General features: G+C 49.0%; 1 protein-coding gene across 2 annotated transcripts in view; it reads right to left on the bottom strand.

The window, feature by feature from the left end:
• The window catches only part of SLC7A7 (solute carrier family 7 member 7), a 36595-nt gene that overhangs the window by 2355 nt on the left and 9171 nt on the right, over nt 1–25069 (bottom strand). For both annotated transcript variants that reach the window (XM_056134017.1, XM_056134018.1), the window contains exons 3-6: nt 5682–5807; nt 3941–4085; nt 943–1066; nt 407–510 (exon numbers count right to left, since the gene is read on the bottom strand). In XM_056134017.1, coding sequence (XP_055989992.1) covers nt 407–510; nt 943–1066; nt 3941–4085; nt 5682–5807 — 499 coding nt within the window. The remainder of the gene's footprint in view (nt 1–406; nt 511–942; nt 1067–3940; nt 4086–5681; nt 5808–25069) is intronic.

Genomic DNA, 25069 nt, shown 5'->3' with positions numbered 1-25069 from the left:
GCCCCGCCATGGCTCTCTCCACCCCCTTCTTCAAATGTGAATAAGAAAGAGGGTTCAGGCTGGAGCTATAGTACAGCAGGGAGGGATTTTGTCTTGCACAGGGCCGATCCTGGTTCGATTTCAAGCATCCCATATGGTCCCCCGAGCACCGCCAGGAATAATTCCTGAGTGCAAAGCCAGGAATAACCCCTGTGCATCGCTGGGTGTGACCCCAAAAAGCAAAACAAAACAAAAAAAACAAGAGAGTTCGGTGCAGAGATGCATAGGAAACAAAAACTGCCAAAGGAAACCAGAACTAAGAGGTTGTGAATATCATTTGGGGAGCACGGTAACTAACGTCTAGATCCTATGAGTCTAACCCTACAGCAGTAGTTCTGTACTACTCCAATCATAGTGTCGCTCATACCTAGAAGCAGCCACAATGGAAGCATTAAGGCCACCGAAGCAGGATAATGCAACTGCCAGTGGAATTGTCCAGTTGAATATTCCAAAAATCTGGTCTGCAAAAGTCTAAGGGAAAGGAATGGGGAGACGTTAGTGATACATAAAAAGGATGAAGGCAGAGACTGGCACAACCCCAGATTCCTCTCCTAGAAACTCAGTCCTTCTAAAGCAGGAGGGAACAGGATCTCCTGTCAGACCACTAGCCCAGCAAAACACCTTTCAAGGGCTACTTGCTTTCTGGGACCGTCGAGAAGTGTAATATAGGAGCTGGAGCTATAGTACAATGGGTAGGGCATTTGTCTTGCACGCGGCCAACCGGGATTCAATTCCCAGCATCCCATATGGTTCCCCAAGCACTGCCAGGAATAATTCCTGAGTGCAGAGCCAGGAGTAAACCCTGTGCATTGCCAAGTGTGACCCAAAAAGCAAAAAAAAAAAAAGTATAACATAGCCAGTAGGCCACAAACTCTTCTGAGCCTACTTCTCGTGCCAACTTACCACAGCAACAGCTTCACTGGACAGGATGTCCTGCATGTCTAACACGGTGTAATAGGCCACATTGGTCATGATGTAGATGATGGTGACGATGGGCATGGAAATGCCAATGGAAAGGGGCAGATTCCTACAACGAAATAAAGCCATGGCTTATATTAGTCCCCAGTCGCATCTCCCATTGCTCCTTAATCCTTACACTGCCACACCAATCCCGAGACAGGGCCTCCTTGTAGTATTTCCCCAGTGGTAATGCCCTTGAAGTTGCCTAGGATAGTGGCTTAAGCTTCTAAGAACTACAGAGCATCAAGGGAAAGGAATGTCACACGGGGACCAGGGCGGGGGATAAAAGATTGAAAAAGAGCTATGTCACGGCATGACAGCACAGAAAGAATGGAGATTTTTTTTTAGTGCTATTCACTTTGAGCCATATCTGGCAGTGTTCAGGTTTACTCCTGGCCCAACTGAAGAACCATTAAGTGCCAGGGATCAAACCCGGGTACCCCGTAAGCAGAGCATGCTCAGTAGCTCTGAGCTCTCTTCACCTTTTCACATCCAAAAGTCTTGGGGTGTTGGCATTCCTTCTCTAAAGATGTCCTAAGATTGTCTTAAGTTTGGATATAAAAAGAAATTATGAAGGCAAATTATGAAAATCTAAGATACAGGGAACATGACTCCCAGTAGGCAGGGCAATCTGAACAAAACCTGGGAAATATGCCCACCCCAACTCCAACTCGGTTTGAAACCTTTGGGTGCCATCCTACCAGAAAGCCCTCGGGGTCCCTAGAGCTCAATAAAAGTCACCGTCTTTATAAATTTCTTTACAGTGAGAGCCAGAATAGAGGCTGTAGAGAGCACAGGGCCTGAGGGACTAAAACTCTTAAATCATTTAACTTCTGTCCAGTAGGTGGAAGCACCACCCAGGCCACAATCCCGCTTCTCTCGGAACCCAGGGTGGCAACATTCCACGTGTCCCAAGAATCCCCTCTGTCTCTAAAAGTCAAAAGCAGTTCATTGTTATTCTCTCGACTTAAAAGTTTACATAAGATAGAGAAGAGATCAGTATGGCAATAATAGTTGGAAATGATCATGCTGGACAAAAACTGAGTGTTAAAAGTAGATAAAGGGATCTACACGATAACCTTTCAGTATCTTAGTATCTGTATTGCAAAACACAATGCTCAAAATGAGAGAGAGAGAGAGAGAGAGACAGAGAGAGAGAGTAGGGGGAGGGGAGAGGGAGAGAGGAGAGAGAGAGAAGTGTCTGCCATTGAGGCAGGCTGCGGGGGCAGGGAGTGATGGGAGGGAACCTGGGGACACTGATGCTGGGAAATGTACACTGGTGGAGGGATGAGTGGTGGAACACTGTATGACTAAAAGCTAATCATGAACAGCTTTGTAAAGGTCTATTTCAAAGTGATTCAATCAGAAATAAATAAATAAATCTTTTAAAAGCTCACGCTTCACTCCCTGGAAAACCTAAGTTCCCAGAATTGTTGACTCTAAAGAGTGAGGGAAAGTTCTGGGACATTTATCATTTCACCTCATCAGTTGCAGATAAGGAAGTAGGCAGAGATGGCAGGGGACTTCCTCGAGATCATCCAGCAAGTCAATGGAAAGGTGTGTTAGTAAACTCTCGGCCCAGTGCTTCTTTCTAAACTACAGTAGATTAGAGTAAAGTGGTAAAGTGCTATCATTGGGTAGCTAATGCAATAAATACAATGCATCAGTGAGCACTGGAGAAATGAAAAAAGGCTCAGAAGGGAAACAGGAAGATTCTGGGACTCTATGACCTAGAGTTATCTCTCTTTTTTTTTTTTTTTTTTTTTTTTGCTTTTGGGGTTACACCCAGCAATGCTCAGGAGGTTGCTCCTGGCTCTGCACTCAGGAATTACTCCTGGTGGTGCTTGGGGGACCACATGCTATACTGGGGATTGAACCCGGGTTGGCTGCGTTGCAAGGCAAACACCCTACCCGCTATGCTATCTCTCTGGCCCCCTAAAGTTGTCTTTGTGGAGATAAGGATGATAAAAATTCTACCAAGGGTCAGAGGTAGTCCAGGGGTTAGGGTGCATGCCTGGTGTGCAGTGAGGTCTGGATCGATCCCTGGCACTGCATGGATTCCCAGCACATTGCCAGGCATGGCTCTGGTCGCACCACTGGTGTGACCCTGGTAATCCTCAGTCATGCAGCACACAAGCAGCACCACAGAGCTGGGCTCTCGCATTGAACCACCAGCCTGCTTAGTTGAGAATCATCACAAGGGGCCACAGGCCTCCTGAGCAATCCCCTGTCCCGCAAACCCCACCCCAACCCCGCCATACACATGCACACACACACACAAAAAAAAAAAAACTATAGGGATAGTACAGTGGACAGGGATTTGCCTTGCATATGATTGACCTAGGTTCAATCCCCAGTATCCCACATAGTCTCCTGAACCTGTTAGGAGTGATCCCTGAGCACAGAGCCAAGAGTGAGCCCTGAACACTGCTGGCTGTGACTCAAAGAAACCAAAAAGTATTAAGGAAAAAATATATAATAATACATAAAAGAACATGATATATATCATATACCTGCTTTAATTAACATGAAAAGGCCTTTTGGGGGCTGGAAAGATAGCACAGCAGGTTTGCCTTGTACGTGGCCGACCCAGGTTCAATTCCCAGCATCCCATATGGTTCCCCGAGCATCACCAGGAGTAATTCCTGAGTGCAGAGCCAGAAGTAACCCCTGTGCATCGACGGGTGTGACCCAAAAAGAAAAAAAAAAAGAAAGAAAAAGAAAAGGCCTTTAAAAAAAATTTCCTAAACATACAGAAGTTCATTATCTCAACTCTGTTACCATGATCACGGAGAATTTGCTCTCAGGGATCCCCCGTCTGTGAAGCTGGGGCTGACTGAAACGAAAGCCTGGATGATAGGAGTCTGGGGTCTGGCACACAGTGGGAACCCCATAAATGATTGTCACTACTGCCAAGGGAAGCTGAGGACTAAGCTCTTACCTCTCGGGGTTCTTGATCTCTTCGGTGACGTAGTTGAGGGTGTCCCAGCCCGAATAGGAGAACAGAGCCGAGTACAGGGCCAGGGCAATGTCGCCCATCGCGAACGACGAGCCCTCGAAGGAATTCTCAAAGTGGCTTGTAGCTCCTGGAACCCAGAGAACAGAAAAAGGCAGAGGCTTAGTGCCCCCCGCCCCAACCTCACTTCAAAGGAACCCAGTAAAGGACTGTGAGCGAAGGGGCAGGTAAGCTGCACAGTGCACCTCTGGCAATGGGCAGCCATGAAGAGAGAAACAGCAGCTGCAGCGATGGCCAGGCACAGCAAACAACCAGGGGAGCATGGCAAGAAGGCCCTGGGTGGGGCTGGAGCGATAGCACAGCAGGTAGGGCATTTGCCTTGCACACAGCCAACCCGAGTTCGATTCCCAGCATTCCATATAGTTCCCTGAACACCGCCAGGACGAATTCTTGAGTGCAGAGCCAGGAGTAATCCCTGTGCATCACTGGGTGTGATCCAAAAATTTAAAAAAAAAAAAAAAAAGGCCCTGGGTGCTGCAGGGTGAGAAACTACCACCAAGCAGGCCTAGAGAACTGGACTGACACTGCCCTGGCCTGATTCATGCCCCTTTTTGAACACCACACAGAGCAGATATGGAGTGGTAGAAAGGTAGGGGACTGAGGAAGCGCAGGTAAACAGAGAGTAGGTGTAGGGTCAGCCTGTCATACGTGGGAACTGGAGAGATGGCATAGGAGATGTTCTTTTCTGCCTGTGCCCCCTCCCAAGGGGAGAAAACAGTCACGGCACTGGACTCAACACGATCAAGCCAGCTGCCGGGGACTGGCCTACACCTGTTCCTCGTCTTCTGGGAGAAATAGGCATAGGAGTTGAAAGACAGGGTTTGGGGGGGAAGGGGAACAGAGTGACAGTACAGCATGGAAGCCACTTGCCTTGCATGTAGCTGACCCAGGTTTAATCCCTTCTAGGGAGAAGCCCATACGGTTTTCTGAGCCTCACAAGGAGTGATCCCTAGCAGTGTCAAGAGTAAACCCAGAGTTGAGAGTAAACCCAGGGGCCGGAGAGATAGTCCAGCAGGGAGGGCATTTGCCTTGCACGTGCCTGACCCAGGTTCAATCCCTGGCATCCCATATAGCCCCCTCAAGCACCGCCAGGGAGTAATTCCTGAGTGCATGAGCCAGGAGTAACCCCTGAACATCTCTGGGTGTGACCCCCCCCCCAAAAAAAAGAGTAAGCCCAGGGGCTGGAACGATAGCACAGTGGGTAGGGCATTTGCCTTGCACACAGCCAAACTGGGTTCAAATCTCAGCATCCCATATGGTCCCCTGAGCACCACCAGGAGTAATTCCTGAGTGCAAAGCCAAGAGTAACCCCTGTGCATTGCTGAGTGTGACCCAAAAAGCCAAAAAAAAAAAAAGTAAACCCAGAGTCAAGAGTAAACCCAGAGCTACATGTGGCCTCCCCAAAACATAAAAACAAAAAAAAACAAGAATACCAGGCTTGTATTTTTGGGTACCCAGTCTGACAGGGTACGAATTTCAACTCTACTACTACTAGTAAGCTAGGAAACTTTGGCCAGAAACTTAACTCCACAGTCTCAATTTTCTCATCTAGAAAACGGAAATGAGATTAGTCCCTACCGCATGTGATAAAGCACAAAGGGTGCCCACAGAGGACAGCTCAGAAAACACCACCCCAGTGCCCAGCGCCCTGACTATGATTTCTTACCCTGGCAAAGTTTGACGATGCCAGCGATAATGACAGCAATCAGAGCCACGACCTTAGCGTAAGTGAAGCTGTCTTGAACCACGGTTCCCCACTTGACGTAGGCACAGTTAACGAAGGTTAAAAGACCTGAAAGAGAAAGAACACTGCTCAGTACAGAGGGCCTTGGGCTCCTGAGCAAGTCACAGAATGATATTTTGGAGGGCTGGGAGATAGCTCAAAGGAGTGATACAGGCCCCACCCCAGCGCTGTGTGGTTCCCCAAGCACCAGCAGGAATGACCCCCAGACACAGACAGAGCCAGACCCCAGCACCCCAAGATGTGACTCAAAACCAAAGACTTTTCTCTTTTAATTACAAAGAGATCTTTTATCCAAGGACATACTAGGGGTTCTACTCTTCATTAAAAACCTCAGCTATTGGGGCCAGAGCGATAGCACAGTGGGCCCGGTGTTTGCCTTGCACACAGCCAATCCCGTTCAATCCCCAGCATCCCATATGGTCCCCCGAGCACCACCAAGAGTAATTCCTGAGTGCAGAGTCAGGAGTAATGCCTGAGCATCACTGGGTGTGACCGAAAAAGAAAAAAAAGAAAAAAAACTCAGCTCAGGGGAGGCCAGAGTGATAGTATAGCAGGTAGGGCACTTGCCATGCATGTGGCTGACCCAGGTTCCATCCCTGGCACCACAGATAGTCCCCTGAGCCCTGCCAGTCGTGATCCCTGAGCAGAAAGCCAGAAGTAAGCCTTGAGCACTGCTGGGTATGTCCCCCTTCCAAAAAAAATAATTCAGCTCAGAAATTCTTCACCACAATCCTCCAAAAGTACTTGCTTGAAGGGGATGAGGTGGTAGCTTAAGGGTATCTGACTATTAAGGTTGTTGCTGAGCAACTGTGCTCATGGCAACACACACACACACACACACACACACTTGCACTTATACAGAAGACAGAAAACAATGTGACTACACTTGCTTTTCATACGAAAGTGCTTGAGTGAAGGAATAGGTGATGCATGCTGAAACTAGACTATGGACCAAATATGATGGTCATTTAGTACCTGTATTGCAAACCATAACACCCAAAAGGAGAGAGAGAGTAAGAGAGAATGTACCTGCCACAGAGTGGGGGGAGAATGGGAGGTGGGTGGCTGGAGGGATACTGGGATCATTGGTGGTGGAGAATGGACACTGGTAGAGGGATGGGTACTCGATCATTGTATGACTGAAAAGTAATCATGAAAGTTTGTATAAGTTTGTAACTATCTCATAGTAATTCAATAAAAAAAATTGTTTTAAGCTCTTGAGTATGAAGCAACCAGGGGCAGTGTAGCATCAGAGCTGAGTTTTGGCTGCTGGCTCTGAAAAGGCACAAACTCTCCAACCTTCCTGCCCGGGTACCCCCAGACACAGGTCCTGGGATGCAGGATTCAGACTGTGGGGTTAGTATTAACCTTGACAAGTCCTGTTGGGAATTATCCGTGTCTGAGCCAGCAAGTCAGGACGTGTGTCCAAGGATTAGGCTGGGAGCCAGACTTCCTGCCTCGGCCTGCCAGCTCGCGGCTTGCTTGTGTACTAGGAGGGATTCCTGGAGCTGTAGTACCTAGAGATGGGGACAGGGCATTTCTCCTGACACCACTATGCAATGCTCTAAGTAGACCTTGAGTCCTGCTCTCCAGGCTCTCCCTCTCCCTGGGTGAGCCAGAGAAAGAAGGTCCTCAGCACCAGCGCCCTTCATCTGGCTTCCATGAGGCCTGAAATGCTGTGGAAGTGTTATGTGCAGATATCCAAAGCACCACCACGGTTCTAAGGAAAGCATTCAGAACTTTCACTGGAATCTCAGAGAAATGTATTGTGTCCCCACCCCCGCCATCACCGCCGCCACCACCACCACAACCACCACCAAAAAGTTAGGATTCACTACTTCGAAAGAAATTCAAGAAGGGAAGCCCACACCAGCTGCGAGGCTGAGCGCTTGCCCCAGGATGTGACTGGGAAACAAGTCAAGAGAAAGAATTCTGGAGCTCAGCAGAATGTTCCTCCCCACCGCCTCCAACCTCTTCAACAGCCCCGTGGGCGCATGTGCACCTGCTCTGTGTCCAAGGGAACCGCTATTGGGCTCCCTCCTTCCTGGCTCAACAACCATGGCCCTCAGCAAGGGGAAAGAGGGTGCACACTCAATCCCCCAGGGTCTCCAAGGACAAGGACAAGGTCAGCCTGCCTCAGCAGTAGAGAAAGTGAGACACAGGTCTGGGCTCTCTGAGTCAGGACGCAGAGGCACGCAGGAGAGAGATGGAGTCATAGGCACCTGCTCAGCACCCAGGGGCCTGGAGTTTGGGGGTGCAGGCCAAGGTCTTTCTCTGAATGGGTGATCCCAGAACACAGCTTCCAGCCCCAACTCCCACTGGGTATAAGGGAAGGAAGGAGGGAGGGAGGGAGGGAAGAACTGGCTATAAGTGCCAAGCCCTCAGAGTCTCCTAATCCTGCTGTTTTGTTACTTCCAGCCCAAATCAGACTCCAGCCCAGAGACTGCATCATCCCAAACTGAAAGATCAGCTTCTTCTCTTCGCTGCCAAAGTTCTTTTCTGCTCTTCTGGAACAGAATCTTTCCTGTCCTAATCATAATACTCACCTTTCACCTAATAAACAAGACAATAAATAACCACAGGGAGTTATCAGAGGGCTGGGCAAAAAATGTACCCCAGTGCTAAGTTAATAATTAAAGACACAAGGGTTCCGTCTTCACAAGCACCCCACAAAATGTGCCAAGGGACTGTCGCACATCCTCCATGAGACTTCAAGATCTGTTGATTTTCCTCCCCAAGTTGCCCCGCCATCCCTCCCCTGAGAGCCTCTGTCCTTCTCAGCCACCCACCGTGTATCCCTGGTCACTCACACTCAGACTCCGCTGCTGACCAACAAGCGTAACACAAGTCTGGTTTCCAGTAGACCATCAGGAACAACAACACGGTCTTCTTCACAGAGAAATGGACAACCCCAGGTCACAACGCCTAACAGGGACAGTCTTAAGGAACTAGTTTCAGTTCAAAATTAGTCTCAAACCATGCAATTCAGTCCATTGCTCTGTCCAGGGATCCCTTGGCAAGGAAGAGTCAACCATCACCCTTTAGTGTATCCCTACACTGTAGCCTGTCCTCCCATTCATTGTTCATCGATTTGCTCGAGCAGGCACCAGTAACGTCTCCATTGTGAGACTTGTTGTTATTGTTTTTGGCATATCAAATATGCCATGAGGAGCTTGCCAGGCTCTGCTGTTCAGGTGGGATACTCTCGGTAGCTTGCCGGGCTCTCCGAGAGAGGTTGAGGAATTGAACCTGGGAGGGCAGTGTGCAAGGCAAACGCTCAACCCACTGTGCTATCGCTCCACCCTTTACTAGGATGACAACTTCTGAGACAAAAACGCGTGCATTGTTTCTGCTTTCATCCCTGCTGCTTCCCAACCTCCATATCCATCTGTTTATCCCTTCTTTACCCTCCACTATTTGCGCCGCCCCACTCCTGGATCTTTCTTTTCTCTGACCCACTATCTTGTCCTGATCTGCTCTCCGTAGTAGGCCCCAGGCCTGGGTGTGAATGAAGACCAGAATCCCACGCTAAGAAGCTGGGCAGCAGAGAAAGGGTCTAAGGAGAACTGGGCCTCCCCTTCCCCACAGTGCAGCCTCTGGGTCATGGGAACAGGGGCAGGAAACAGGTACAGCGTGCAGTGGGGCTGAGCAAGCACTCTGGCACACCCTCAGCGGATACAGCTGACCGGAGGCCCCAGAGCCCAGCCAACTGCACCGCTAGAACCCAAACTCCTGTTCCAGAGGCAGAGAAAAGAGGGGACCAGAGGGTTAGAATAACATAGAGTCCAAGGCAGATGCCCAACCCCACCCACCTACCTCTAGGGGCAATTCAGTCTCCACCCAACGCTGGACTAAGTCCAGGCCAAGGTGGCGAGAAGTCACCTTTCAGCCCGGGTCCAGCTCTGTCCCTGGCCTGGGCCCGCCAAGTCCCCTGGAGCCTTAGGAGACTGAGCTCCTGCTCTGAATCCTGCTCTGGGGGAAGCAAACACCACAAAGAAGCCACTGCTTTGAGCACCTAAGAAGCCTCCCCAGTGCCTCTCGGCTGGCCTGCATGACTTCCCGCAGGAGGACGCTGCTCTGGCACGGAGACCCAGCACCAGCTCCACGAGACCAGCTGCTTCACTGGACCAAGAACGAACAAAGGCTCAGCCAGAGCAGAGGCCGCCCACATCTTGTTCAGCTGCCCAAACCAAGCAGTCCCTGGAAGTGTGCATTCACACAACTCTCCCGGCACCTTCGTTCATGAAGACACACACCGGGACATGCAGGCAGGCTGCAGGCTGACCACTTAACAGGTTAAGTCAAGCCAGGCTTAATGTCACCCCACCCCCATCCCCTCACCCTTCGGTCCCCCAAAGCACTGTGGGGAGCAACCCCAACACTATTTTTTAAAAAATGATTTTAACCATTTTTTGCTTCTGATGGCCAGAACCCCAATAGCTAATTGGACAACTCAATCTTTTTCTTCCCCCCCCCCCCGCACCCCGCAGGACCTCACAAATACAAAGCATTTGCTCTGCACTGAGACATATCTCTGGGTCACTCCATTTGTAAGGAGTTCAGTAGTTCATTTTGGGTGTGGGGATGGAGTATTCAGGAAGCCCCAGGGCCCTTTTCAGTGCCAGGGAACTGTGTTGTCCCAGAGAGCAAACCAGGATTGGCCACATGCAAGTACATCCCCGAACCCCAGTTCTGTCTCTCCAGTTCCTAGCCGCTGTTCCTTCCACTGAACCCCAAACTGGCCTACACACAATCACGCTAATAAAATCTCTTCCACAAAATGGTCCTTTAATCATCAACATTTACGCTCTGTACCCCTATGCCCCTCAAGTCTCTCTCTTGGAGGTGAAAGACCCAGTTTCTTTGCCCCATTTTTGTGCTCCTTTTTGTTCATTTTGTTTGGTTGGGGGTAAAGTCACACTTGGCACCGCTCAAGAACTACTCCTGGCTCTGTACTCAGAGCTCCCAGTGGGGAAGGACCAAACCTGGGCCTCCTTCATACAGAGCCTAAACCCATTACTCAGCGATTGCTTCAGGCCCTCTTGTGTCCTTTCTAAGGTAAGGATCTCCTAAGAGAGAAGAGAAATTTGTCTTTGGCTACAAGAAGAAATCCCAGGACTGAAGCGATGGAATAGCAGGTAGGGCGCTTGCCTTGAACGTGGCCAATACAGGCTCTATAGCCAGCATCCCATGTGGTCTTCTGAGCATGGTAAGGAGTGATTCCTGAGTGCAGTGCAGAGCCAGGAGGAAGAGGAAGAGGAGGAGGAGGAGGAGGAGGAAGAGAGGAAGAGGAGGAGAAGGAGGAGGAGGAAGAGGAAGGGAGGAAGAGGAGGAGGAGGAGGAAGAGGAGGAGGAAGAGGAAAGAACTCACCTGGTCCACCTGGTCCCCACCATATAACTTAGTATGAGATTTGGTAGCCCCAGTACTACCAGAAGTAACTGGAAAATAACACTCTCAGGATTATTCCCTGAGCACCACAAAGTGTGGTCCCAAAGAAACAAATAAATTTAAACAAAAATGCAACCCACAGTACTTTGTGAGACAGTTTCTTACATTTGCTAGGGAAAAATAGAGAACTAAAAGCTTCTGGCATCTCTCTGTTTGAGAGTACTAAAATCCCTCTCACTGAAACCAAAGTACCAAACATGACCCTATCCAGGAGAGCAGGCATCCTCACACACAAACTCCCAGATAGCCCAGTCCATCTTTTGTTCTGTTTGGAGGTAACACCCGGCAGTGCTCTGGGCTTAGTCCTGGCTCTGTGCTCAGGGTTTTCTTCTGGCAGGGCTTAGGGAACCCTGTGTGGGGCCGGAAATCAATCCAGAGTCAGCTGCATTCAAGGCAAATGTCCTACCTGCCATACTATCTCTCCAGCCCCAGGCCAGTTAATCTTAGCTCTTCTAGCGAAATAGACCTTGTCATAGTCCAATCAGATATGAAAGCTCCTTCCTTGCAGTAATGTTTATTAGCTATAACTTTTTTTCAGTTGAATCACCATGAGATACGCAGTTACAAAGTCGTTCATAATTGGGTTTCAGTCATACAATGTTCCATCACCATCTCTTCACCCGTGTCCATTTCCCACCACCAATGTCCCTGGTTTCCCTCCCATCCCCCTGCTACCCAGTCCTCTCTCTCTCTCTTTCTCTCTTTCTCTCTTTCTCTCTCTCTCTCTCTCTCTCGCCTCTCTCTCTCTCTTTCTCTGTGTGTGTGTGTGTGTGTGTGTGTGTGTCTCTGTGTGTGTGTCTCTCCCTCCCCTTTTGGGCATTATGGTTTGCAATACAGGTGCTGAAAGGTTGTATTTGTCCCCTTACTCACTTTAAGCACTCAGTTCAAAGAGATCATTTCCAACTACGATTGTCATAGAGGTCCCTTCACTATCCTAGCTGCCCTCTACCCCCCACCACATAAGGCAAGCCTCCAACCATGGACCGTTCCTCCTGGCCCTTGTTTCTACTGTCCTTGGGTATGAGTCTCATACTATGTTATTTTTATATCCCACAAATGAGTCCAATCATTCTTATGTCCATCCCTCCCCCTCTGACTCATTTCACTCAGCATGATACTCTCCATGTCCATCCATTTATAAGCAAATTTTACGACTTCATTTTTCCTGGTGGCAATATTAGCTATATAACATTTGTAGATGAATCCAAAATCATCACTGCCGATCTCTTATCCTATTTTCTCCAAAGGCACTATTGAGCAATTTTCCACTCTATTCGTCTTTCTCTATACTACTCTCAGCCTCCCAAACACCCCGATTTATACTTTTATCTGTGCCCTTTTCTCCTTTTCGCTAATATTTCTGCCTTGCTGCCTTTCTGCCTAAATCTCTGCAGTTGCTATGAAATGTGCTCGACCCCTCTCTAGCCCACCCTATTGGTATTCACCATCAGGGACCTGTATCCAGTCACCTTTTGCTTTCATTTACAAAGTGACCTTCAGCTGACCGAGAGATGAAAGCTCCACCTTCCATTCAGTCCATGATCTTGAACTTGGAAATGACCAGTAACACTGGTGAGAATCTCCTGACCTCTGGCCTCCCCACAATCTCACAGGGACAGGGCACTTGGCAGATTGAAGTGGTGTGACCAACCTTTTCCTCACATGTTTCTCAGTGGAGAGCATGACTCTCCAGGAAGCTGTTCCACAGAGAGCCTATTTGGGGAGCAGCTTTACTGCCCCTTTTGTTTTTTGGCCACATCCGGCCAATCTCAGGGGTTACTCTGGGTCTGTGCTCAGTAATCACTCCTGGCAGTGCTCAGGGGACCATATGGGATGCCAGGGATGGAAACCAGGTTGGCAGCAAGCAAGGAAACACCCTCCCTGCTGTCCTATTACTCGGGTCCCACAGCCGGACATGCTTCATGGCATGCTCAAGGCTGCTAATACCTAATATCTCCAAAAAAATTTTACCGCTGATGGTTTTTCTCAAAAGAACTGACTCACATTCTCTGAAAATGCCTCCTATCTATTGCCGACAGCCACACTTTTCAAGTTTTTTCCTCTGTTTCTGGTTGCTTGCATTCTCCAATGTGGGTGGGCGGTTCCTTCAAAATCAATTTTCTCCTCAGCTTCCTTGAGCTTTTATTTCCTTCATCCCTCCAAGGGGCTGTTATTTTTTCTCAGGAAGCAGATGGTCCTCAGACTCCTTAACATATTCATCTTGCTTCAGCCTCGTAGGGGAGAACAGCCAGCAAGAAACACACTGAGCATAAACCCTGGGGTCACTGGATCAAATTCCTCCTGCTCCATCTCCTGGAACACATTGGCGCATCAGCAGTGCCAGGCAGAGGCATCCGAAAGCTCTGAGACCAGCCACCATCCTCTGCCTGCTCAGAGCTGGTGCATGCTGGAGACTGCGCTCTGCCAGCTGGGTCCAGTTGGCGTCCACAGACACAGGACCCGGCCGGTGTGTGCGTCAGCATTCACCCAGCTTTGGGGCTCTCTCCCAGGAGTTTTGGGTTGAGAGATTTGGGTGACAGTTTCCCAGAAACCAAAGAACCACAGACAGAGTCACCTTGACAAGAACAAGCCTGAAGCCTTTCCTCTCTTCAGAGCCCCAACTCCCACCTGATAAGATGAACAAAGTGTAGCTCAATGCCCACTCCACTCAGGAGACCAGCAGCTCTGGGTCAGGTTCCGGCACGGTCACCTTTCCCAAACTCTTTTTTTTTATTTTTGCTTTTTTTGGGTCACACCCAGCAATCATCAGAGCTCCTGACTCTGCACTCGGGAGTTACTCCTAGTGGTGCTCGGGGGACCATATGGGATGCTGGGAATCGAATCCAGGTCGGCCGTGTACAAGGCAAATGCCCTACTTGCTGTGCTTCCCAAACTCTTGGGAAAGTCTTTGCTCTTTTATTTGGCAATGCTCAGGGGCAACTCTTGGCTCAGTGTTTGGGGTGGGCTCCCATCAGTGTTCAGGGGAACTTGCAGTGCCTGGAATTGAACCCAGCCTCCCACATGCTTCCTATCTTGTGCTCAGTCCTTAAATCCATGTCCCCAATCTCTGGCAGTTCTAAATGCATTCTTAAACTCGGTGAAGTTTGTTTTCTTTCTTTCTTTCTTTCTTTCTGTCTGTCTGTCTGTCTTTCTTTCCTTTCTTTCTCTCTTTCTCGCTTTCTCTTTCTTTCTTCCTTCCTGTCTTTCTCTTCCCAAGGCTCCCTATTTGGTCTCAGCAGCTGCTTTCTGCTGCCTCTGTTCTTGTTCTCTGAAACGGTTCTCATCCTTCTAACCAGGATTATTTGGTTGGGGGACAGAGAGGGAGGTCAAAAGGCCTGGAGACTTTTTGTTAGCCTACTTTCTAGGTGACTCCAAGAGACAACCAGAGTTGTCCTCACCCTTCTCTAAGTGATTCCTTTCTATTCCCTTTGCCTCTTCTGAGGCCGTGAGAAAGAGCAGAGAAAAGAAGAGACCCAAGTGCATGCCCAAAGAATTTCTGGAGGATCAACCAGCACCAAGTTCCAACCCTCACTGCTGGCAACAAGTGCCCAACTGACACAGTGCCAGGAAGTCCCCAAAGCCCTGGTGTTGGCCAATTTGTTGCTTGAATATAGACCATGAAGCTTCCTGACCTCCTTCCTACTTTTTGAACGGACGGAGCAGGGGATACCTCCTTCCAAAGAAAGATCAAAGGGCCCAGGGGGGTACTCCCAGTGACACTCAACCACAGAGCATTCACTGCTCAGGCCCGGAGGAACTGGAGACCACCAAGGCCCTCCCCAACCTCACCACACCACACCACACCACACCACCGGTGATTCTCAAGGACCTCCAGGGCTATGCACAGTGGTGCTGTGGGTGCCATTCAGTACTGGGGATCAAGTCAGAGCCCTGTCCACTCCATCATCGACTCCAGTCCACTGGGCTATCTCCCCAGCCCTCTTTTCCTGATTTAAAGCGACTGGGAAAACCGCTTGGGGAAATGTGCCTTAATTCCAAGTAGAAAGATCAAAGGGCAAAAACCAGCTGGAGGCCAGGATTCTATTCGTTCCACCTCTTTAGCTGCAAGTACAAGAAGTTAGTGATCCTGGTACCAGCAGAAGATGCAGGAAAGGGCATGTAATTAAGCTCTGGCAAGGCAACACACACATGATCAAAGTCCTCTGCGGCCCGCAAGCAGCTCTGGTAGACTCGGGACACATTGTCTGCCTCCCCTCTGCTGTGACCACAGAGGGCTCAGCCCCCATCAATACCCCTGAGAGTCAAAAGCACACGACGGCCTTTTCATGCAGCTAACCCAGGTTCCACCCTGGCACCCCAGATGGTCCCCTGAGCCCTGCCAGGAGTGGTCCCTGAGTGCAGAGCTAGAAATACCCCCTGAGCATCACCAGGTATAGCCCAAAAACAAAAGCACACAGAGACGAGACATAGAACAAAGGTTAAGTTACTTGCCTTGCATGTGATCGCAACCCTGGTTCAAATCCCAGCACTGCATTTGGTCAATCCCAGCACCACAATTGGTTTCCTAAGCACTGACAGGTATGGCCCCTGAGCACCACAGGGTATGACCCAAAACAAAAAGTACATGATGCATTTCTCAGCTTAGCTGAGTCAGGAATCGCACCTACAACGCATTCACGCAGCCAGCATTTATGGAAGAAGCTACTATGTGAAAGCCGGTCACAAAGACTGCCCTAAAGAATAGCCATCTGAGAAAAGACCAGGAAGTCTACTCCACAGCTTGGAAACCGGCCTCACATGCTGGGGGGAAAGGCAGCTTAGATTGAGGAGGGAACACCAAGTAAAGGATGTTGGGAGGACCCATTCAGGTTGAAAGATACGTGCCGAAAGTAGACTACAGACCAAACATGATGGCCACTCAATACCTCTATTGCAAACCACAACACCCAAAAGGAGAGAGAATAAAAGGGAATGCCCTGCCGCTGAGGTGGGGTGGGTGGTGGGGGATGGGGTGGGGGTGGTGGGAGGGATACTGGGAAAATTGGTGGGGGACGATGGGCACTAGTGGAGGGATGGGTAAACGATCGTTGTATGACTTAATGCAAACACGAAAGTTCGTAAGTTTGTAACTGTACCCCACGGTGATTCACTAATAAAAAAGTTAAAAAAAAATAGCCATCTGAGGGGCTGGAGAGATAGCCCAGCGGGCAGGGTGCTTGCCTTGCACGCGGCCGATCAGAGCTTGATCCTCGGCAACCCATATGGTCCCCTGAGCACCGCCAGGAGTAACCCCTGAGCATCGCTGGGTGGGGCCCAAAAAGCAAAAAAAAAAAAAAATAGCCATCTGAGGTCGAGGGACAGCTCAACAGGCTGAGGGTATGATCTGCATGTGAGGTCTGGGTTCAACCCCAGTACTGCAAGGTCCCCAGAGCACTGAGTGACCCTGTAGCAGGTGTGTCTCCCTCCCACAAAAAAAGGGGGGGGGGGGGAATAGTAGTCTGTTCTAAGGGGCTCTTAGTATGTTGCTGGCTGACTGATACAGTGGCCATACAACTCGACCACAATAGTTGGGATATGATTCAGCATGCCTTGCCTTGGTGAGCCCCTGGTGTTCAATCTCTGGCATGAGTAGGGGAGGGATAGGGGAAAAAAAAGGTGTGGGTGGGGGAGTATCAGAGTGGCAAATATAAGCAAAGTTGATTAGAAGCAGAAACATATGGACCAGAGTGAAAGTACAGGGTTTAAGGTGTTTGCCTTAGATGTGGTCGACCAAAGTTCAATCCCCGGCATCACATATGATTCCCAGAACACGTTCAGGAGTGACCCTGGAGCACAGAGCAAAGAGTAGCACCTGAGCACAGCAAGGTGTGGTGGGAGGAAAGAAGGGATGGAGGGATGAAAGAAGAGAGAGAGGGAATTAGGGAGGAAGGAAGGAAGGAAGGAAGGAAGGAAGGAAGGAAGGAAGGAAGGAAGGGAGGGAGGCAGGCAGGCAGGCAGGCAAGCAGGCAGGAAGGAAGGGAGGGAGGGAGGGAGGGAGGGAAGGAGGGACGGAGGGAGGGACGGAGGGAGGGACGGAGGGAGGGAGGGAGGGAGGAAGGAAGGGAGGGAGGGAGGGAGGGAGGGAGGGAGGGAGGGAGGGAGGAAGGTTGGTTATATTTCCAGTGAGGTGATGGAGTCCATGCCAGACAAGAGAAATGAGGAAGGCATGCAATCAGGCAGGCCAAATTTATTTTCCTGAAGATTCCTCATCTATTAAATGGGGTCCCTCCAGAGTGGCGTCATGAAGATGGCATCCATATCTCTACCACTCCCTCATCATTTTCTGTTCAAGGACTGACCATTTCCAGAGAGCAAATACAGTTTCCGCTCGTGCCAGAGAGACTCATTGCCCTTTGCAGGCCTGGCCTGGTGTTAGCACGGATGAACTCTCACCCTAGATAGGTTGGCATTGCTAATAGACCTTGAAATCACTCAGCAGTTAATGCTTAGGCAAGCTGCATGGATGGTTGACCTCACACATGACTGATTTCATTGTTGGTGTGATCACGTGCTGCCTTCCTGCCCGCCTCCAATCCCAGGACTAACCTCCATTGGCGCAGCGCAGGCACCAATGAATACCAGGCATCCTGGTATCTATCCCCACCCCAGCACCCCATACCCAGCAAGTTGTCTCTCAGTGAGATAGCAGAAGTGCCAGGAAAATAAAAGCCGGTTCTTGTCACTGTCGACCTGCCCTTCAGTGACGTCTGAATCAGTCTGCATGGAGCCTGGAATGGAGTGAGTGCTCGGCACATGCTGACGGATAAATGAGTGGGGCTCGACTCTTCCTTTCATTCCCTCCCTCCTCGTTCTTGCCTTCCTATTGTTGATGTTTCAAGGATGTTGACCGAGGATTGCTCACCAGGGTTCATGCATCTCAGAGAGACTTTTTGTTTTGTTTTAGGGTCACACGTGGTGGTGCCCAGGGCTGATTCCTGGCCCTATGCTCAGGGATCACTTCCAACAGTGCTTTAGAGACCATATGGGGTGCCAGGGATTGAACCTGAGTTGGCAGCGTACAAGACAAGCACCTTACCCACTGTGCTATCTCTCCAGCACCTCCTCACAGAGTACCACAGAGCACAGAAGAAAGCCTAAGACCACCATCCCTGATGCAGAGGGGTGGAAATTCTGGTTGAGGCAGAGATCCAGCTCCATATTTGGCCCTGTTCTTCAGAGCCAAGATGTTTGGGTCCACAGAAGAATTTTTCCCCTCCCTCCCTTACTTCCTTCTTTCCATCCAGCCTTCAGTTGCCCCCATCCCCATACTAACCTCATTGCTTCAGAATGGCTGCCTTGGGCCAGAGAGATAGTACAGCGGGCAGGGGGGTTGCCTTGCATGGGGATGACCCAGGTACAATCCCCAGAACCCTACATGGTCCCCTGAGCACCACCAGAAGTGATCCCTTGTATATATAAAATGATTGGCTGGGGCTGGAGCGATAGCACAGCGGGTAGGGCGTTTGCTTGCATGTGGCCAACCTGTGTTCAATTCCCAGTATTCCATATGGTCTCCTGAGCACCATCAGGAGTAATTCCTGAGTGCAGAGCCAGGAGTAACCCCTAAGCATCGCCAGGTGTGACCACAAAAAGAAAAAAAAATGGTTGGCTGATCTATCTTTCCCATCAACTGAAGATATATGAGCGAAACAGGGGTAACAGGGCTCAAAGAAATGATCAAAGGCTTTGCATGTAGAAAGCCAAGATTTGATCCATGACTTCATGGTTCCCTGAGCATCAGGATTGGCCCCAGAGTGAGGATTGGCCAGGAGTGAGCTCCAAGCACAGAGTAAAAGGTAGCCCCTGAATATCATCAGGTATGACCCCCCCCACCAAAAAAAAAAAAAAAAAAGAATGGCAGGGTTGGAGCAATAGCACAGCAGTTGGGCATTTGCCTTGCACGAGGCCAGCCGGGTTTGATTCTTAGCATCCCATACGGTCCCCCAAGCATCACCAGGAGTAATTCCTGAGTGCAGAGCCAGAAGTAACTCCTGAGCATCGCTGGGGGTGACCCAAAAAGCAAAAAATAATAATCATCATCAATAATTTTTTAAAAATTTAAATAAAAAATAAAATAAAAAAAAAGAATCGGTAAAGTTATTTTTATATCCCCAGAGCACGTTAGTAAAAGACACTCCAACATCACTAGGGATTATCCCTGAATATCATCAGATATGACCCCCCCACCAAAAAAAAAAAAGAGATTTTATTTCTTTTAAATAAATAATCCCTTTGAAATCCGACTCCACCCGTATTGCCCAAAATTTCTTCTTTCTAAATTCACTGGTGAATTCAAGGTTGATAATTCCAAGCAGCCCCACCAAGCACTTATTTACCTTGACCTCTTAGAAGATTGGACACTATTGGCCACTGATTCCTTCTGATTCACATTTTTCTACCCACCATCTCCCAGCCTCCCTCTTATCTCTCTGAATGCCTCTCAACTTCTTTGCACAATCCCTGTCCCTCCATGAGGGTATTCCTCAGAATGCTGTCCTGAGCCCTTTTCTCCACACTTTCCACATCCTGTTCCAAGACCAGGCCCTCTGCTCCTGTGACATCAATTCTCAGAAGAGAAAATCAACAGCCCAACTACCATGATTCTAGATACATGGGAATTTCCAGTCACTGAGAGACATCACTAAGCACATTAAATTCAACCTACCCAAAACTGACCCCATCAATTTCTCTCAAACCTTCTGGTACCCAGGATTCCCCTGTGAGAAATTAGCACTTGGGCCCATGAGATAGTACAAGGGTAAGAGGCTTGCCTTGTGTGAAGCCCACCTCAGTTCAATCCCCAGGATCCCATATGGTCCCCTGAGCACCACTACAAGTGATCCCTGAGTGCAGAGGCAAGAATAACCCTTGAGCACCACCTGAAATAACCCAATAATAATAATAATAATAATAATAATAATTAAAAACAAAACACAGGGGCTGGAGAAATAGAACAGCAGGTAGGGCGTTTACCTTGTATGCGGCCGACCCAGATTCGATTCCCAGCATCCCATGTGGTCCCCTGAGCACTGCCAGGGGTGATTCCTGAGTGCAGAGCCAGGAGTAACCCCTGTGCATCGCCAGGAGTGACCCAAAAAGCAAAAAAAAAAAAAAATACACACACACACCACACAAACTCGCACCACCATCCACACAGTTTTTCTACCCAAAAATCTACATATTTCCACATTATCAAACTTTCTACTCATATGGGGCCAGAGTGATAGTACAGCGGGTAGGGTGCTTGCCTTGCATGCGGCCGATCAGAGTTCGATCCTCGCATCCCATATGGTCCCCTGAGCACCGCCAGGAGTAATTCCTGAGTGCAAAGCCAAGAGTAACCCCTGAGCATTGCCGGGTGTGACCCAAAAAGAAGAAAAATAAATAAATACTTTCTACTCATAGCCATTCAGTGCCCAAGTCTTTTTTTTTTTCCTTTTTGGGTCACACCCAGCGATGCACAGGGGTTACTCCTGGCTCTGCACTCAGGAATTACTCCTGGTAGTGCTCAGGGGACCATATGGGATGCTGGGAATCGAACCCGGGTCGGCCACATGCAAGGCAAACACCCTACCCACTGTGCTATCGCTCCAGCCCCCTCAGTGCCCAAGTCTTAATTCATCTCCTCATCCCTCAAACATGAGTCTGGCCTTGACCACTGTCACCAGGTCACTGAGCTGAAGGCCACAATCATCTTCCCTGACTGCACTTCTTGCTCTTAGTCCTGCACACTAAAGTCAGGATAATCTTTCTGAAAGTCACACATTCCAAAATCCAAATCAGCAATTTCATTCTCCTGCCAAAAATCTGAAGAGGCTTCCATTGCCTTAGGAGAAAGCCCACCCACTCCTTCATGCTGGAGATCACAGGACATCTTAACCACCTCCCACAGGCCTCTCTTATGATGTAAATTTGACTCTGCCCATCAAGTGGGAGTGAGGAGGGGGTCTCTCTGTCTCTTCTCTTGAAATTTCAAGTTCCTCTGCGAATTTTTCTACCCTGGAGAAGAGTATAAGTCACAACATATGACTTCAGCAGCTTGATCATCACAGGAAATGCAGCTTCTTCTCTGGGTACTGAGACATTTCTTGAAGCCTTCAGCTACCAAGTAAATAATCTGACTGGCCTAGTGCTGCAGTTGGGGAAGCCCAATGTGGTCCAAATTTAAGCTATTAGTGAAAGATCCTAACACAACCGAAGGAGAAACAAATGCCCAGCTATTCCCCAACTTTCTCAGCATTCTGACTCTCCGGCATGAGATCCTGGGCCAGAACTGCATGACTTAGCCCTTTCCTAGTTCCTGAAACACAGAATCTATGAAAGATTCAAACTTAAATACCTTTAGGGCTGGAGTACAACGGGTACCCGGGTTTGATCTGGGCATCCCATATGGTCCCCTGAGCACCACTAGGAGTGATTCCTGAATGCAAAGACTTACCTTACATCCTGTCCACCCTGGTTCAACCCCCCTGAGGGCAGAGCCAAGAGTAAGTCCTAAGCACAGATGGGTGTGGCCCACAAACAAAATTAAATGACCTTGGGCTGGAGAGATAGTACAAGAGTTAAGACTTATGCCTTGCCTTGCATGTGGCCCGCCCCAGATCAGTCCGTGGCACCAGATACAGTTCCCCAAGTACTACCAGCTTAGCCTCACCTCAGAGAGCCCCGACACCCCATCCACAAGGCCCAGACATTTGCCCTGTAGCTCTCTTTCCCCACCTCCCAGCATCTGTTTCCAAGGCCAATATCACACTTCACAAGATCTGGGCTTCAGTTCCTGTCTCCCGGCTTTTCCAGAAACACTCGTGAGCACCAGAATTCTTTTTGCAATCAACTTCACTCCCCCATTAAAAATTAATAGTGGTCCTGAGACCAGAGAGATAGTACAGCTGATAGGTATTTGCCTTGTATCCAGCTGACCCGGGTTCAATCCCCAGCATCCCATATGGTACCCTGAGCACTGCTAGGTGTAATTCATAAGTGCAGAGCCAGAAGTAACCCCTGAGTATTGCCAGGTGTGCCCCCCAAAAAATTTAACAGTGTTCCCCTACTTTCATGATAAAGCCTAGGAGGCTGGAGAGATAGTACAGGGGGTAGGGCTCTTGCCTTACATCCTGCCCACCCTGGTTCAACCCCCCTGCACCACATTTGATCCCCTAGTATCTCTACTAATAGTTTCTGAGCATACCAGTTGGCCTCGCTCTCCCCATCTCCCACAAAAAAAAAAAAAGATTAAGTTTAGGGTCCAGCAAATGGCTCCATGACTAATGCACCTGCCCCACAAGTGAAAGGCAGTGAGCCCCATTCCCAGATGAGTCCAGCAGCTCTGCTGTGTGCATCGGGTCGCACTGCAGCCTGTGGTCTCCAGATTTGCAGCCACATTCCAGCCAGATGAGGCATTCAATCTCCGCAACTCAAGGGGTGCAACTCCCAGAGGAAGCATCACTAGGAGGCTAGGAGTGAGCTGCCCAGCAAGACAGAATGAGTAATAACTGAGTGAGGGAGACCCCTAGTGAGCTCATGTGCAAACACCACAACCTGATGCACAACCCCAGGGAGCACCACCACAAGTCAGAGTGTGCAAGCCTGTGTGTGCAAGCTTGTGGATAACCCACAGTTAATTCAACATCAAGGGAGAGAAGGGAGAAACGCACATATTTTGTTTTGTTTTAAATAATAACAATAAAGTCTACTTGTTGATACACGTCATAAAAGCCTGGTCTGGCCCAGGGCTACACTTTTAATGTCGACCTTATCACCCTTCTCCCACCCCACATTCCAGCCATACTAACCCCCTGGAATTCTTTAAACTCTCTCTACTGGTTTGCCCCTCTGCATCTTTTCACCTGCAGTTTCCTCAAGAGAATGTCCTACGAGACAGCTCTGGTACCTTTCCAAAGCTCAGTTCAGGCATCTTCCTAAGTTTTCTCAGAAGAAAAGTGTTCACTTGGGTCCCTGGGGGCCTCTCTCCCTGTCCAGAGATTCCCAGCCAATGTTTTGTCTCCCTCCTGACCACAGGCTGAGATGACAAGTGTTGAATTTGGTTTTCTTTGTCTCCCAGCACTAGATAGGCTCTCTAACCCATCATATGCCCTGTGTGTTTTGTGAACAAATGAAAGCTCTATATTAAGGCCCTTCTCTTGCTCAATCAAAAGATTCAGCCAAGTCCTGAGACAAAACAGCATGTCCTCACAAGGGTCAGCCTCTGACTGTAGAGGGTGCTTGTCAAACAACAGCTGAAGGACAGAACTCATGAATCATAGGCCCTTTAATTCTTACAATCTTGATTGCCCTTCTGGACCTTCTTCCAGATCTCTGTGACCCTCTGAAATTATTAAGGATAGAACAAAGTCCAGGTATATATACAGCAAGACCTCGCTTATGAAACCACAGTCGCTGCAGAAAAAATTAAGAAGCAGGAAGAGGGAAAGACCTATCAATTGCCAAGAGAAGGGGAAAGTAATTTCGTACATAATGAGTTGTGATTGGCAATTTCCTGTAATCTCCATTCATTCTCACAGTAGCCTGGAAGAAACCATTATCACCACTAAGGTCACACAGCTGCTGAGCCCAGCCACTGGTGTTCTCTCGTCTCCACCAGGAGTCTCAGAAACATGCCGTCAGCCCATACACGAAACTCCATGTCTTCTATTCCACAGACTCTTCACAACTGTCTATCTGGCCTGCATGTCCCAAGATGAGCAGGTGCCTGTGGGTGTGAGTACACAAGAGATTGTGCTCATTTTTACTCCCACGTGAGAAGCAGCAAAGTAAAAAGGGGGTGCCTGGTGACACGAGGCCAGATTCCAGGACTGACAGTTATCAAAGATGCCACAGATCAAAATCATAAATAATGGGGCTGGAGAGATGGTACAGCAGGTAAACTTCTTGCCTTGCATGTGGCTGGCTCCAGTTTGAATCCCAAAACCACAAACGGTCCCCTAGACACCACCAGGAGTGATTCCTGAGCACGGAGTCAGGAGTAAGCCATCAGTACCATGGGATAGGACCAAATAAGTAAGATAAGTAAAACAATGCCATTCTGATGCTTCAAGGAACTCAAGCATCCTGAAAGTTTTGCTGACCCTATACAAATACTACTTCCCCCAAGAGTCCACCTACCAGATAATCTATAAATGATGCAAGATAAAAAGAGAGCATATTTAAGGCCTCGGGGGCAAATACCAGCTTCTTGCAACACAGGACAGCGCCTTTTACCCCACCCTGGCTGTTGCTGCGCACAGCAAACATCCCCAAACACATGGCGATGCGAGGGAGTGAGCTACACCAGGACACACAGGCCAAGGAGGACCTCGCAGACAGTGAGAGAGCGAAGAGATAGAAAGGGAAAATGCTAAAAGCCGCGGGTGCAGCTTTGCAGTAGAGCTCATGCCTTGCATGTGGGAGGCTCTGGGTTTGATTCCCAACACTCCCGACCCCAAAAAATAAGTGGTGGGGGGAAAGGCTGACTGGAGAGGGGTGCTGTGGTCAGTTGTCTCTGGCACAGACTTCCTGGACCACTGCTGCAACTGCTTCTAAAACAGTGGCCCCCTCCCAAGCATGAAAGTTTGTAAGTCTACAACTGTACCTCATGGTGTCTTACTAATTAAAAAAATAAATAAAATAAAATAAACTTTATAAGATCTTAAAAAATTAAAAAATAAATAAATAAAAATAAATAAATAAAACAGTGGGCCCATAAATTAGGCAGAATGTCTGCACTTCCCCTTGGAGCAGGCTGGGAGGATGCCCCAAGTTCCTGGGATCCCCAAAGTGGGAAGAGAGGCACCCAAAGGAGACCACCTTCTGGGTACCTTACCTCCAGGGGGCCTGGTCTCACACACAAATTTCATATTTTATT

Source organism: Sorex fumeus, unplaced genomic scaffold, assembly GCF_029834395.1.
Source record: "Sorex fumeus unplaced genomic scaffold, SorFum_2.1 ptg000098l, whole genome shotgun sequence".
Lineage (NCBI taxonomy): Eukaryota > Metazoa > Chordata > Mammalia > Eulipotyphla > Soricidae > Sorex > Sorex fumeus.
This window is presented reverse-complemented; position numbering and strand designations above follow the sequence as displayed.